General features: G+C 38.6%; 5 protein-coding genes and 1 long non-coding RNA gene across 7 annotated transcripts; 2 read left to right on the top strand and 4 right to left on the bottom strand.

Annotated features, from left to right (window-relative positions):
- Positions 1–367: 367 nt before the first annotated feature.
- On the bottom strand, positions 368–1,778 carry LOC148173940 (uncharacterized). The gene is made up of 2 exons (XR_015770130.1): positions 1,477–1,778; positions 368–1,267 (listed from the first exon to the last, which is right to left on the bottom strand). It is a non-coding gene; the product is annotated as an uncharacterized LOC148173940 (long non-coding RNA).
- An 87-nt stretch (positions 1,779–1,865) lies between these two features.
- LOC148173941 (uncharacterized) lies at positions 1,866–2,637 on the bottom strand. The gene is made up of 2 exons (XM_088036267.1): positions 2,323–2,637; positions 1,866–2,269 (listed from the first exon to the last, which is right to left on the bottom strand). Exons 1-2 carry the CDS (start codon positions 2,336–2,338, stop codon positions 1,983–1,985), a joined length of 303 nt encoding a protein of 100 aa, XP_087892393.1. The 5' UTR covers positions 2,339–2,637; the 3' UTR covers positions 1,866–1,982.
- A 1,790-nt stretch (positions 2,638–4,427) lies between these two features.
- On the top strand, positions 4,428–5,116 carry Cbp20 (cap binding protein 20). The gene is made up of 3 exons (XM_088037754.1): positions 4,428–4,519; positions 4,566–4,783; positions 4,834–5,116. Exons 1-3 carry the CDS (start codon positions 4,460–4,462, stop codon positions 5,036–5,038), a joined length of 483 nt encoding a protein of 160 aa, XP_087893880.1. The 5' UTR covers positions 4,428–4,459; the 3' UTR covers positions 5,039–5,116.
- Positions 5,062–8,457, bottom strand: Grip91 (gamma-tubulin complex component 3). Its single transcript, XM_088037745.1, has 7 exons — positions 8,208–8,457; positions 7,977–8,161; positions 7,686–7,928; positions 7,559–7,637; positions 6,685–7,503; positions 6,416–6,608; positions 5,062–6,367 (listed from the first exon to the last, which is right to left on the bottom strand). Exons 1-7 carry the CDS (start codon positions 8,290–8,292, stop codon positions 5,455–5,457), a joined length of 2,517 nt encoding a protein of 838 aa, XP_087893871.1. The 5' UTR covers positions 8,293–8,457; the 3' UTR covers positions 5,062–5,454.
- Positions 8,458–8,479: 22 nt separating this feature from the next.
- LOC148173944 (uncharacterized) lies at positions 8,480–9,650 on the top strand. Of its 2 annotated transcripts, XM_088037753.1 has the most exons (5): positions 8,480–8,703; positions 8,749–8,945; positions 8,991–9,132; positions 9,175–9,523; positions 9,580–9,650. In XM_088037753.1, the coding sequence occupies exons 1-4, from the start codon at positions 8,632–8,634 to the stop codon at positions 9,511–9,513; spliced, it is 750 nt and encodes a 249-aa protein (XP_087893879.1). In that variant the 5' UTR covers positions 8,480–8,631; the 3' UTR covers positions 9,514–9,523; positions 9,580–9,650. The 2 variants fall into 2 exon arrangements, with proteins under 2 accessions (XP_087893879.1, XP_087893878.1); XM_088037752.1 differs by lacking the exon at positions 9,580–9,650 and having other exon boundaries at positions 9,175–9,539.
- On the bottom strand, positions 9,616–12,933 carry Kap-alpha3 (karyopherin alpha3). The gene is made up of 4 exons (XM_088037746.1): positions 12,628–12,933; positions 11,822–12,520; positions 10,399–11,091; positions 9,616–10,349 (listed from the first exon to the last, which is right to left on the bottom strand). Exons 1-4 carry the CDS (start codon positions 12,688–12,690, stop codon positions 10,254–10,256), a joined length of 1,551 nt encoding a protein of 516 aa, XP_087893872.1. The 5' UTR covers positions 12,691–12,933; the 3' UTR covers positions 9,616–10,253.
- Between the last annotated feature and the right edge of the window lie 65 nt (positions 12,934–12,998).

Consider the following 12,998-nt stretch of genomic DNA (forward strand, 5'->3'; position numbering starts at 1 on the left):
AATAATTTTGTTGTGATTTCGACTTTTTTTTCACCAATTTTTACTTTGGCCCCCGTCACTGATGGGCCCATACCTTCCTTACGTCAAACGTCAACGTTACATTTGACAACTGCCATTTCCATGGGAGGATTTGTTGATTTCTAAAATGATTAGAACATTCTTTTATCACACCACTGCCCAAGTAACTCCTAGGACCATACAATTCTAAAATGTGTGATTCGGACGTCCATGAAGAAAATACCATTTAACTTCTTTAAATCTGTTCCTGTTGGGTTATTTAATTTTAATTTAATTTCAATACAGTTCACATTATTGTTGTTTAATTTATCTGAAAAGTGGAGGTAGATATTAGAAAGAAAAGCACTGATTTTTAAAAATGAAATGTATAAGCTTTTACACAAAATAATCTACTTGTCATCACAATACATTAAACTAAAAAATAAAATTTACAAAATGTTATATAATAAAAGATCTTGTATATAGCAACATTCACAATCTTTAAATGCACTTCGTATCGCGCTCACACAATTGCACTAAAAATCTAATCGCTAATATGAATATAAAAATTAATGGCAACAATTCGAGCAAAGCGAATATGTAGTTTTTCAATTCTTATATAATACAAGCGACACATTTGTTTTAATACATAAACAACGAATGAATTGTAAATTTTGGCAAGATGGCATAATACTGTTTAATTAACCAATCCAAGACCCTACTTTAGAATTCTAGTGCAACAATGAAGTCTACATCAAGAACTTAACTTACGTTAACGTAACGACCGGCCAAGAAGCCTACCAGCTCCTCCAACATGGCATCCATAATCTCAGTTATGCGAGGACAAGACTTAACGACCACTCAAGTCGCTCCCATTCGATTTTCACCATTAAACTACTCGAAAAATCGAAAAAAGAACGCTGTGGTCATCAAAGTTCTTTTCATTTTTGTGATCTGGTCGGTTCAGAACGTACTAAAAAGACACATAATGTTGGTGAGAGATTGAAAGAATTAAACAACATCAATAGCTCGCTGTTAGTTTTGGGACGATGTATTTCAGGTGTGCGAAATGCACAGAAGCAAGGGGACAACAAGTTGGTGCCATTCAGAGAGTCAAAACTGACTCAGCTTTTCCAAAAAGCTTTTACAGGTGGTGAAGACGTTGCCATGATCATCATCATCAGTCCAACTCGAGAAATGTTTGATGAATCTCAACACGTCTTGTCCTTCGCTGCCGTTGCGAAACAAATCATTTTAGAACAGCCAGAAACTAAAACAAAACAATATCATTAATCTTCCTAGCACACTCTTCAACATCATAAATAAAACATGTAATTAATGGACTTCTCTGAATGTGAAACCACATGTGATATCTCATTAACTGCCAAATTCTTTGAACTATTATCAACAATGATATGGAACTTTAACGGGACTGTACTAATATTCAAAATGTTTTCCAACAATCTATAAAACTTGTACCTTAGTGGCGACTTTTTCGAGACTTTAGTAAATATGAGCCACACATAATCATTCAGTTTTTTAGCAGTTGGTACGTTTAAATTGTTAGTTATTACACTTTCCTGTGTGTTATAACCAACGAAGATGAAATACACGACGGTCAAGGTACAAAACAGAAAAGCAACATGTTTTAAAACAGACGTTTTTACAGAATACATTTTAGACCATTTTAGCTGCACTTAGAACTCGGAAAGAGCAATTTGGGGTAAAGTTGCGTTTTTGCCCCCTAAAAGTGACAATTGACATTTTCGACAGTGGTTCGGCTAGAGCATAAATCAAACACTTTAGATGAGTAAGTACGGTGTAGTAGGCGGAATGAAAACACTAGCGCCAAAGTGTTTGTGGGGAGAATTAAAATTGAATTACGATTAGTATTACTATTATTTTTATTGTAGTTTCACTTAAGATCAAATAACCCAAAAATCGCTGTTGTAATTTTTATTTCTTAGTAGTACGTACACTGCACTTTAACTGATGTTCTTGAATAGTTTTATGTATGTTGGGAACAGCCAATCTTGCAAACGATTAGTTTTCCCACGGTGTGATCCATTCACTGATAACATTTTCCAGTTTCTTCCTGTTGATTGATTATCGGTTTCGTTATTCATTCTTCTTGGCGATTTTTCGCTAGAACTCTGGTCTATCCATCTATGTATAAGTCCACATCTCAAAACTTTACATTGTCCTTTATTTTGAGCGTTCATCCTTCCATTTTGTGTCTGTTCATCTGGACAAGAGAATCTCTTGTTTATTCCTAGATAATTGAATGTGTTAACTCGGTTTAGGGAATCATTATTTTTAGTATACCTTTCTTTCCTGGCATATTATCTTCGATATTTTGTTAATAGAGAACTTGTTCATTCCTGATGAAAACAGTTCAGTTTGTTTATTCTTTATAGCTGATGATGGTACCTGGACCTGATGTACGTAATGTAGAAAATTGATGTCCTCTGGCTTCAATTAGTGTTAAATCAATTCTTGGGCTCGGATTTACAACTGATTTGAACGTTTTGGAGAATGATAATGTGACAACACCACACATTTGTCTGCGCAGTTTGTAAGTTTGTAACAACCATAACGACTCAATGCTCCTAGCAACCAGTTCGGCCAATCAGAATCATTAGAATCATTCACGTGGCATTTGCAGCGACCGCAGCGGTATCTCACAATTGTGGGGGAAAGTTTTAGCAAAGTTTCAAACCTTCCAAATTTAATCCCGGCTCTCTTAGGGGAACTTTCTCATCTAAAGTGTTTGATTAATGGGCTAGAGACGGCACATTGACTTTAACTAAATAATAAGTATATTATAACATGTCACTGATCCCCGTGCAGCAGATTGTTGATTTTAGATCTTGAAGATATAACTGTATAATGGGTTGCCTAAAAATTACGTCTATTTCTTTGTCAAGATAAAGTGTGACTTTACTGTCATGCCTAATAATAAAATGTTTTTTACGAAATCTTTATTATTTCCATCTTTTGTATAATAAATTATTAAGAATTGCAGATGCTAAAAAGATTATGTGAATAAGTGTATTTTAGGAGAAACGCACGTGACGCATAAAGTCCGTTTTTTTTTTTAAAACCACCAACACCGCAATCTTCCCCTGCATTACAACCGGCAACGTTGCCTAGGGAGATTTTTGGTGAGAAAATAGTTGTCAAATTTTTGACATTTCTGAAAATTACGCAGTGTTTCCGTTAAAAACGTTTCTTTTACAGCCTGTTGGATTGCAAATCAAAGGATTTAATAGTGAAAATACTCGGCATAGCTTGAAAGGCCGTTTTGTGTAATCAAATTGTCAATTAGGCAGCTAACCTATTTGATTTTAACACCAAAAAGTCACCATCGACGACGTTGCCGGTTGTAAAGTGGTGGGAGAGTGCGGTGTTGGTGGTTTTTTAATAAAAAAACGGACTTTAGAAGCTATGAAGCCTGGAAACAGGAGAGTAATCTAGGTCATGTGATTGGTGGCAAAAAGCGTCGCGAGCTGATGGGCCGCTGCGCAGTAAGTAGCTACTGCGCAGCTTTTAAAACTGCGCGCCACAGCGAGCCAATAAGAACACTCACGGTCGAAAGCCCACCAGGGAATCTGTCCAAATGACAGAAAAGTGTTTCTTCACTTTATCTACGTTATATGTGAATATTTGTCTAAATATTCCGATTATTTTATGGTTAATTCCGCCATTAATAAAAAACTATGTTGGTAATTTTTTTAATTAATTATTTTTTGTTGTGTACAGAAGTACAGCTTACACCGAGGTTCACGCGTTTTAGGATGGCGAGAGTTGTTGCAGCCGAATAGTAATGAATTGTGCTTCGGTCACCGTTCGCAACTTAACGTTTCGAATTCATCGTCAATCAAAAAATGTGAGCGCGCTTTTACTGCGCATCTACAGCTCTCGCCATCCCAAAGCGCACGACTTGTACGCATAATGAAAGAAATTTAAATGTATTGAATGGCATGTTTAAATGGCTCGAGAATTTCCATCAGCAGAAACTTTGCTTTTGCAATTTATTAAACAGCAAAGATGAGCACGTCATGAGTTGACCATGTGATGCGCATTAGCCAATAGCAGAGAAGATGCGCAGACGCTACCGCGCAGAGCCCGGCAAGCTCGCGACGATTTCTGACTCGCGTTTTTCGACGCGCGGCATATGAGATTGATATATCTCCTTGCAGGCTTCATAGGCAACCCATTAAACCACGTTCCTTGTCCAAACAATTTGGCAACTATGGCAATGGTTCGGACTAGATCGCAGTTGCTAGATTTTTCGGGTAGCGAAAACTCCAGTCACGTGATTCTGTTCTGTCAAAGACGAAATGTTAACGTCACTTGTCAAAACTGTCAGAAATCAGCTGTTGTTTACAAGCCGTTTGCCAGCGGTGGCATTTTTTACAAAAAAGCACGTTAAAACTGATTATTGTGCTTCAGTATTGACATGTCGACAATATCTTCACCTTCTGTTGAACTGAGTTCATACCGGGACCAGCACTTTAAAGTAATTCCCGTAATTTTTAACCCAAAACCTTACTTTCTTTTTCTAGGGCTCAAGAGCCGAACAAGATAAACTTCTACGTCTGTCCACCACTTTATACGTTGGTAATTTGTCATTTTATACAACAGAAGAGCAAATCGTGGAATTGTTTTCGAAATGTGGCGATATTAGACGCGTAGTCATGGGTTTAGACAAGTACAAAAAGACACCTTGTGGCTTCTGTTTTGTGGAATATTACAACAGAGCGGATGCAGAGAACTGTCTTAGGTAATAACTCCAATTTGATTATACAAGTGAAGCAGTTTTTGTGTGTTTAGATACATAAATGGGACGCGTTTAGATGACAGAATTGTTAGAACTGACTGGGATGCTGGTTTCATAGAAGGAAGACAATATGGACGTGGTAAGACGGGCGGCCAAGTGCGAGATGAGTATAGAACTGATTTTGACTCAGGACGCGGGGGTTACGGTAAAATTATACAACAGAAAATGGGGGCTAATGATGCAGGCTTTTCAAGATAATTTTTGTAGAAAAAAAAACTAGAGATGTAAATTTGTATTAAGGTTTTTGTAATTCTGTATAAACTCGGTAACGAAACAGTTTAGTACATATTTTAATAAATTACACAAACCTAACCCTTTTAACTCAGAAAGAAGCGTTTATTATTTAAAGCGCCTGAGTTGATAACATAAGAAGTCAACTTAAAATACATCAAGTTTATTAAGCTTTTGCACTTTTATACATAGTTACAATACAAGATGAAGGGTGCATGCACCCTTCATCCAATACAACATCAGATATGTTTGGACTTTTTTCTTGTGCGCAGCAAAGAGTCTACACTTCCATATCTAGAAGTAACCGTGGAAGATGGCAATTTTTCAACAGAATTCGATATATTTACAAACAAAGCTTCATAATTACTGGATTGTGATTTGGGTCATATAATCTTGTAATAATCATTGAAACTCAACCTCACGCTCAACAATTGGAGATTCATATTCGAACTTGAAGACAATAAAATTAAATACTGCTTGACGAACTGTTCATACGTTTGCGCCAAATGTTTGACTTTCGTTTTTATACTCGCAAGGAGGTGGTGGAAATTCTCCACTCTCACTCTCGCTTGAATTTGTTCCTGCGACGTCAGTCCGTATCCTTCTGAAGTCTCCGCTTTATTTTTAAGTTGCATATACGCATCATACTCCTTCGTCGCGGCTTCATTTAGAGCCTCCTGGTGGCTTTCAAGAGTCAGGATAAAATTGTAGATTGATCTTAATTGGGAAAAAAGCTGCCTTGAACTCTCATCGAGTAACACGCCGCATTGAACTGAATTTAAGAAAATGTTGTGGGCGTTGATGATATCATCCAAGCATTCGGCTTGATTGACCCGGCGCAACATGTCAGCCCAAGAACATTCCAACACTTCAAACAGAAAATAGTACTGCGTCTGGTGCAAGAAATGGATCATTTCGCTGGTTAAAATGTGAATAATGTGCATCACAGGTTTAAGTTCTTTGATTTTGCGGAATGTTTTCGCCATCGTTATCTGTTGTTTTCTCATGTTTGCAAGAACGAATTCCATTCGTTTCGCTTTCCATAGCGCCCCGAACAAGCACTGGTATATCGTCATGGTCGGTTGGAAAATAGTACCAACGGGCCCATCCACTATATAGACCAAGCTGAAGACGTCCCAACCAGTGTCTCCTTGGGAGTGACCCATGAAACTTACATTCAGCCGTAGCAGAGTGTCTTCATCTTCGAATTGGGCGTTCGTCACACGAATTGCTGACTCTAGAATCGCCGAGAGGGTGTGACTGTAGATGTCTTGAGCTGGTTTATTGAGCTCGGGGCTATAATAACCTCTTGTAAAAAAAATAATTGTTGGGAGGTATACGTACGCTAAGAGTTCCAAAAGGTGTCGGATGAAATCTCCTTGACCGAGGAGGAGATACCGCCGCAACGACTGGAGGTGTTCAAAGAGGCGGTATTTGTTCTTCAAGAGGTCTAGGACTCGTAAAGAAGTGGCTTTGTACACTTTCTCCAAGGTGGAATCGAACTCGAGGCTTTGTTCGGTGGTGAAGAGCGACTCCGCTAATTAAAATAGTAACAGCGTGTTGAAGAAATTCTTACAAACGTGTTACATAAGATAATGAAAATATCGGATTACCTGAGGTGGCCCTAGAAAGTTTTTGCAGCGCTTCTCGCTCCGGCAACTGTCCACTGTCCTTGCAAATCTGTCTCAAGAAGTTAATACTTTTTCCCGTCGCCAGAATTTTGTTCGCCTGATCCATTGTAATAAAACTCGGTACCATCGACTTCCGCACATGGTACTTATCGTGCCATAATCTTTCTGCAGCTGTGATGTCTCTAGCTTCAATAAAAAACTCATTGCAAGGATCATTAATTTCACCATCTAATAACCAACGGGACAACATTACGTAAAGAGGTTTACAAACGGCTGTTAGAACTTTCTCAGAGATTTCCTGGGCGCTTTTCGATCCATGCTGCAGGAACCCGTGCACTGCCGTAATCAAAGCGCCCCCTTTCTTTTCATTACATTGTTCAGAGATATAAGCGAGCCACTCAAAGCGTACTTTGTGTTCGTGGATATACACTAAAGCTTTATGTAGCGTCATTTGAGAGTTATCTACACAAGGATTTTTCTTTAGGCTCGTTTGTAAAATCGCAATAGTCCGGTAATATGCGGAGAGTTCGTCTCTTAACGTTGCAATCAAAGCTAGGCAGATCACTCCTCCGTGATCGTCGTTCGCATCACAAAACTGCTTTACTTGGTTGTGAAGGAAGCTCATACCAAGGAGGCGTTCAACCAAGCCTCGTTGAACGGGGGCTAAATTTTTACCCGTTTTGGGGTCCACGATAAAACCCACACCACCCACTTCTTTGCGAAGGTAACGGCCTTCGATACCTTGGAAGGAGTAAATTACGTCTTGGATGAGGTCCCGCTCAGATACCAAATTGAGATCAGCTAAAAAAATTGAAAATTTTAAAGTATAATTGTGCTCTCAGCTCAGTATACTAACAAGTGAATTGAGAGGCGGCAGTCTCGAAGTCGGCTTTTGATGACCATATGCTGGAGGTGGCTGTAGTCACACGTGACGACTGAAACATCTCTTTGAGATTTGTTTTTTGTTAGTTTAAAATACAAACTGGAATGTTAGTGGCACTGGATTGAGTTGACCTAAGATTAGCGTGTCCTTGGAAAATGCTCCGTATCGAGTCGCTTGGAAAATCCTGAGAATTTCCCGTTCTTAAAGACATTTGCGATTTTAATCGCAGTGTTGAAGGAAACTTGTCCAGGCTTTCTATGCTTTTCCAGGTGGTAACATTTTCCGATTTCTGAGCGAGTCTCAACAGAAATGTCAACACAGAACATCGGTTTTGGAGAACATTCTGCAAAAAGAACTAGAAATGAATCAAAATTGCATGTTACTACTTTACCTTTTTACAAATATTGGCATAAAGCAGCTCAAACTGTTCAGCACTTTCTCTTGACTGCGCCGACAGAAAATCTCGTATTTGTGTTACGATAGATTGTTCATCGCTCGGTGAAATGTTCGTATTTGATGCTATTTCCGCCCCAGTCAAAAAACCAAACGCAGTCTTGCATAACTGAGCCGACGAATCTACAAAAAATCGTCCAACACAACAACAAAAAAACACAATGCATACCTGGCTTGTTTTTTGCAAAGTGGTTACACAACTGCACGATCAAATCGGCCTGATTCGACGATTCCTGGCCTGTGGAGGAGTTCATTTTCGATCCATTCAAAGAATCGCCTCTTTTGAAAATTTATGGTTATGTTTAAATGTCAAATTTAAATGAACTGACATTTGAGTCAGCGCCCTCTGTGCAAATCGGCTTTCCGAAAAAAAACTAATTAACAAAGAGCGACGACTAATTAACATGTGGCAATACAATAAAGCTACTAAATAAGAGTCCAAATATCGAAAAACACGGCATATCCACAAAACTTTGATTTAATTTTGAAATAATTGTTTATAATTTGAAGTGTCACAATGACTGGTGGTGGTGCCCTCTACAAAACTTGTCGCGGCAACCAGTTATACACCGCGGTGAAGATAAGCTTGCATAATGATCTCCCGAAGAGATAATCTGTTGGTGAGGCCGTGGCAGCAACGAAGATATGATAATCATCGAAGGAAGGTAAATATCGGAAAAGAAATTATAAATTTGTAATAAAAAAAATAGGTTCAGTCCGCAGGGCCGGCTATCGATAACCGCCCCCCGTTACCAAGACAACACGTAGCACTCAAACTGAAGAAGAAACAGAAAGAAACAGAGCGGTGCGAAGAAATCGAAAAAAATAATTTTAGTTTATTGAAAAGACTTAGCTACGTCATGAGAACCAGTCGTGTCGACAATTTATGGACCACTCCTCAGCCAAAGTAAGTAAAAGGCTTGAAAACGATGATCCGAACATTTTTTTTTAGTTTTTTAAATCGGGTTTCAATATATGATGTTGAGTTGCCAAAATTCGAAAGTTTATACATCGAAGAGCCAAAGCCGTCCGGTCCAATAAACCGCAAATCAAAATGTCTGGCTTGTACCCCTCAGCCGGCGCTAGAAATTGAAGTACGAAAATAAAATCAAAGACTCTTCTGACGATTTTTTTAGATTCCTGAGGAGCGAATTCCTTGGGAGCCTGAAAAACCGAGTATTTCCAGGTTTAGAAGCAAATCTGTTCCCGTTCGTAAGACTGAAACTTTGGTGAATGCGCCAAGACCTGCAACGACAACAAAAGCGCAACCCAAACCAAAATCTGCTGTTAAAAAGAAAGTGGCGAGGAAATTCAGTGCGGCGGAACCACAAAGAATTGTTTTGAGCAGAGGGTGCTTGAAGCTGTCGGTAAATTTTCCGTCCGATACTCTGGTAAAGCTGGAAGAAAAAAAGCAAGAAAAAATTTTGGTTCAAAACGTTTGTCACTGCAAAAATATAACTGGCGTGACAGTTTAGGTAAAATGAGGTAATTTTTTGTGTTCGTGCTTTTTTACATTGGTATTTCTCTAACGTAATTTTCAGTTATGTAAAAGTGTAATGAAAGCGTAAAAGAAGGTCCACTTTTTTATTTTAAATTATATTTTACTTAAAACGATTAACTACCATAGTACAATGGTAAGCATGAAACTATAATTTTTTATAATAGCTTATTTAATATTAATTAAAGTTGACCAGTCAATTAAAATTTTCCTTGTATTCTTAAATTCATCCTCCTTTTCGATAAACATTATGTATATGACTACCGGCGACGGAAAAGTGAAACTTAATAGGGACGTAGATATGCCATGATGTTTACCAAAAGTTGTTAATATCATAAAATATATTACAAAAATCTGTGCATGACAGATACCGTTAAAATTTTGTTACATTTTGATTTCAAAATCATGCTCAGATTTTTCCTTTATGTACATCCATTTCGATTCTATTACGCCGATATTTACCTAATTTAAATCCATAAAAAAATAAAATACCGTTACACATTTTGTGACGTTTCAACAACCAGAATGTTGGCGTCAATTCATTTTAAATTAAATAAATATCCTAGAGGAATTACGTGCAATTATTTATAAAAAATTCTATATGTACACAAAAAATTAAAATGGACGTACATAACTTCGAAAAGAAAAAAGAAAAGGGAAAAGGAAGCGAACGCGCTAGATCAAAAAAGTGATTCTGAGCAATATAGAACCGATAGATCAAAATTTGAACCCTTCGTTCGGTACGTTTGTATTTGGGTCGAAGTGGAATCCAGTGTCACCCGCAGTTGGCGCCAAATTAGGATCATCATCAGCCTGAAAAACAAAGTTAATTCAACCAATAAAATCAAATTTCATTTCTTACTTCTCCGCTGAAGTATTGCTCGATGATATCGTAAGCAATTTTGTAAATTTCTATATTGTCATGGTTCTGCAACATTTCAATTTTATCCAAGCCGTTGCATTCTTCAATCATAGTGCACAATTGCTCCACTTCCGCGCCTGCCATCTTCAACATATTGTTGATTCCATCAAGAACAACTTGAATAACCTGTGCGTCTTTGCAATTCAACAAATCACAGAACGGCGGAATGACCCCTTCTCTGATCAAAGTTGCCACTTGATCTTTATTTCCGCCGATGGTGAGATTACTGATGGCCCATGCTGCCTCTTTTTGCGTCTGGAAATCCCCTTTGCTCAAGTTGTTAATAATTTTCGGTAAAAGCCCGGCCTCTATCACGGCTTGAACTTGCATTTGATTGCCGGCAGTAATGTTGGACAGGAACCACACCGCTTCTTTGCAAATCTTTTCTTTGGGGTGCGAAAGAAGGGCAGGGAAATGAGATAGAGCGTCGCAGTTTAGCACCACTTGGGTTTGTTCGTCGGTACCGGTGACGATGTTGCCCACAGCACGAAGAGCGGCAGTTTGAACTTTGACTTCTTTGTGGCTGAGAAGGGGGATGAGTTTGGGGACCACCCCGCTGTCGATCACCATTTGGATTTGCTCGTTGCCTCCGTCGGTTAGATAACTTAATGCCCATACTGTGTCCACTAAGATCTGAAAAAATGGTTTCTAGTTTTTGACATGTGAAATTTCAACACGCTGTTACATGAACGAACACCAATTAACTATAATAATATAATAAAAATGACTAATATTTAAACTGAATCACTGTAACATTCTTCGCAATTTAGATAATCTTGACGATTAAAAAATCTTTAAACATTTCAAAATATCGTGTGATTCATTATCATTCCATTTACATTCCAGACAGGCCATGCATTTTGAACGCATGTCGGCTTCTTGCTCGAAAACTATCAAATCTCTCAAATATTTTGTTTTCATACGTCAATTCTATTGCGGTGGTGTTAGTTACGACATCCATTTTTTTCTCAAAGTCAACTGCGAATGAAAATTGAATAAATCACACGATACATAAAAAGTGCCGACTATTATCTAGGAATTCTTAAAAAAATTAGCTCTTATTCTGTGATTTAGACATACCAACTGAAAAGTGTAATTAGTCATGAGCCACGAAAAATATATAAATAGTAAATGTAAGGTCAGCAATTATGAAAAGTGGGTTAAATTTGAATACTGATGCATTTCGCGTAAATTTATTCACTGTCACTTTTCAAACTGTCTGCTCCTATTAACGCCTGTACCAATAGAACAGGAAATTGTTTAATGTTCAAATATGATAAAAGAATCTTTTGGTGTAGAAATGAACCTCAACATTGAGATTCTTTTATACTTACTTTGAGCAAGCTTGTAACTTAATACTTACATTGATATCTGTATGATGAATAAGCGCGTTCAAAGCCGGTAACAACTCCCTAATTGTCTGTATGGGCGGTGGAGGATCCTTGTTCCTACACAAATTAACAATAACCCAAGTGACATTCCTTAAGAAAGTAATGGGTACATCTGGCTTAATAAAAGACAGGAGTGGATTAACGACACCTAGCTCAATAACATAGTCTCTCAATTGCGGCCCGTCACCGATGATGTTGCCCAAAGCCCAAACAGCCTGTTCACAGACATTCTGTTGCGGTGAGTGCAGCAGTTTGAGGAAAAGAGGAACTGCCCCAGCTTGTACCACCCTATTGGTCTGAGCTGAGGTCCCCGACGCAATGTTCGTCAACGCCCAAGCTGATTCAAATTGAAGCGTTGGTTCATCGTATCGCTCCAAGCACATCACGAGGATCGGCAGAATTCCGCTGGCGATGAGTGCGTCAATGGGAGGGTTTCTATCGGAGGAAAGTAGTCTTCGTGCTTTTTGCACTGCCATGAGTTGGAGCGCAGGATTGTCCACCGTGGCAGCTTGAGCGACGAGCACCTCCAAGTCTGTGCTGGAAAGGCTACTCTCAATGTCTTCTTCATCTGTGGAGCCCACGAGGAAGACGTTTCGCCGCTTTTGAAGAGTTTCTTCTCTCTTGTTTTTACGCAGTTCGACCGTGACCTCGTTGCGGCGCCGTCGCATCTCCTGGGGGCCACACGAAAATTAGGGAGCGCAATGTCGAGACGAGTTACAAGTACCACAAAAGAAAGGAGCACAGCCAAAGTATACAAAGAAGACTTTGTAATACTTACATCTTGGTCTTTTCCTTTATTTTTGAAATTTTGAATGCGATTCTTGTAACCTGGATCCGCCATTTTGATTGATTTGACAATGCAGTGGCTGATGGAAACACGAGGAAAAGCCGGTTAGCGCTTTTAAAGTGATCGGGTGTTAAACTGTGGTAATTTCAACATGAAAAACGGCAATAAAAACGATTCGAGAGGAGTTATCACAAAATTTCGGACTGGAACAACGTAATTTGGGTATTTTATCGCTACTGACGATCGGTTGCAAAGTTGCAACGCAGGGTCGGAAACCTAACAAACGACCCTGACAGCCCAAAATTGCAAAATCACAAAAAACACACTTAATTCACTTTGTTTTAATGTTTTTAAGTGTTCAC

Source organism: Gnatocerus cornutus, chromosome 5 (genome assembly GCF_029298725.1).
Source record: "Gnatocerus cornutus isolate USDA-ARS CGAHR chromosome 5, icGnaCorn1.1, whole genome shotgun sequence".
In the NCBI taxonomy this organism is placed as follows: domain Eukaryota; kingdom Metazoa; phylum Arthropoda; class Insecta; order Coleoptera; family Tenebrionidae; genus Gnatocerus; species Gnatocerus cornutus.

What these genes read in the sequence shown, in the direction of transcription:
- LOC148173944 (XM_088037753.1), top strand. Translation starts at nt 8,632, where the DNA reads ATGATCTCCCGAAGAGATAATCTGTTGGTGAGGCCGTGGCAGCAACGA. An exon ending in ATGATAATCATCGAAGGAAG is followed by an intron (nt 8,704 to 8,748) that starts GTAAATATCGGA and finishes TAAAAAAAATAG; the next exon opens with GTTCAGTCCGCAGGGCCGGC. An exon ending in AGCCGGCGCTAGAAATTGAA is followed by an intron (nt 9,133 to 9,174) that starts GTACGAAAATAA and finishes CGATTTTTTTAG; the next exon opens with ATTCCTGAGGAGCGAATTCC.
- Cbp20 (XM_088037754.1), top strand. Translation starts at nt 4,460, where the DNA reads ATGTCGACAATATCTTCACCTTCTGTTGAACTGAGTTCATACCGGGAC. An exon ending in ACCGGGACCAGCACTTTAAA is followed by an intron (nt 4,520 to 4,565) that starts GTAATTCCCGTA and finishes TTCTTTTTCTAG; the next exon opens with GGCTCAAGAGCCGAACAAGA. An exon ending in GATGCAGAGAACTGTCTTAG is followed by an intron (nt 4,784 to 4,833) that starts GTAATAACTCCA and finishes TTGTGTGTTTAG; the next exon opens with ATACATAAATGGGACGCGTT.
- Kap-alpha3 (XM_088037746.1), bottom strand. Translation starts at nt 12,690, where the DNA reads ATGGCGGATCCAGGTTACAAGAATCGCATTCAAAATTTCAAAAATAAA. An exon ending in ATAAAGGAAAAGACCAAGAT is followed by an intron (nt 12,521 to 12,627) that starts GTAAGTATTACA and finishes TGTGGCCCCCAG; the next exon opens with GAGATGCGACGGCGCCGCAA. An exon ending in AGCAATACTTCAGCGGAGAA is followed by an intron (nt 10,350 to 10,398) that starts GTAAGAAATGAA and finishes TTTGTTTTTCAG; the next exon opens with GCTGATGATGATCCTAATTT.
- Grip91 (XM_088037745.1), bottom strand. Translation starts at nt 8,292, where the DNA reads ATGAACTCCTCCACAGGCCAGGAATCGTCGAATCAGGCCGATTTGATC. An exon ending in CCAGTGCCACTAACATTCCA is followed by an intron (nt 7,638 to 7,685) that starts GTTTGTATTTTA and finishes GAGATGTTTCAG; the next exon opens with TCGTCACGTGTGACTACAGC. An exon ending in TGCCGCCTCTCAATTCACTT is followed by an intron (nt 7,504 to 7,558) that starts GTTAGTATACTG and finishes CAATTTTTTTAG; the next exon opens with CTGATCTCAATTTGGTATCT.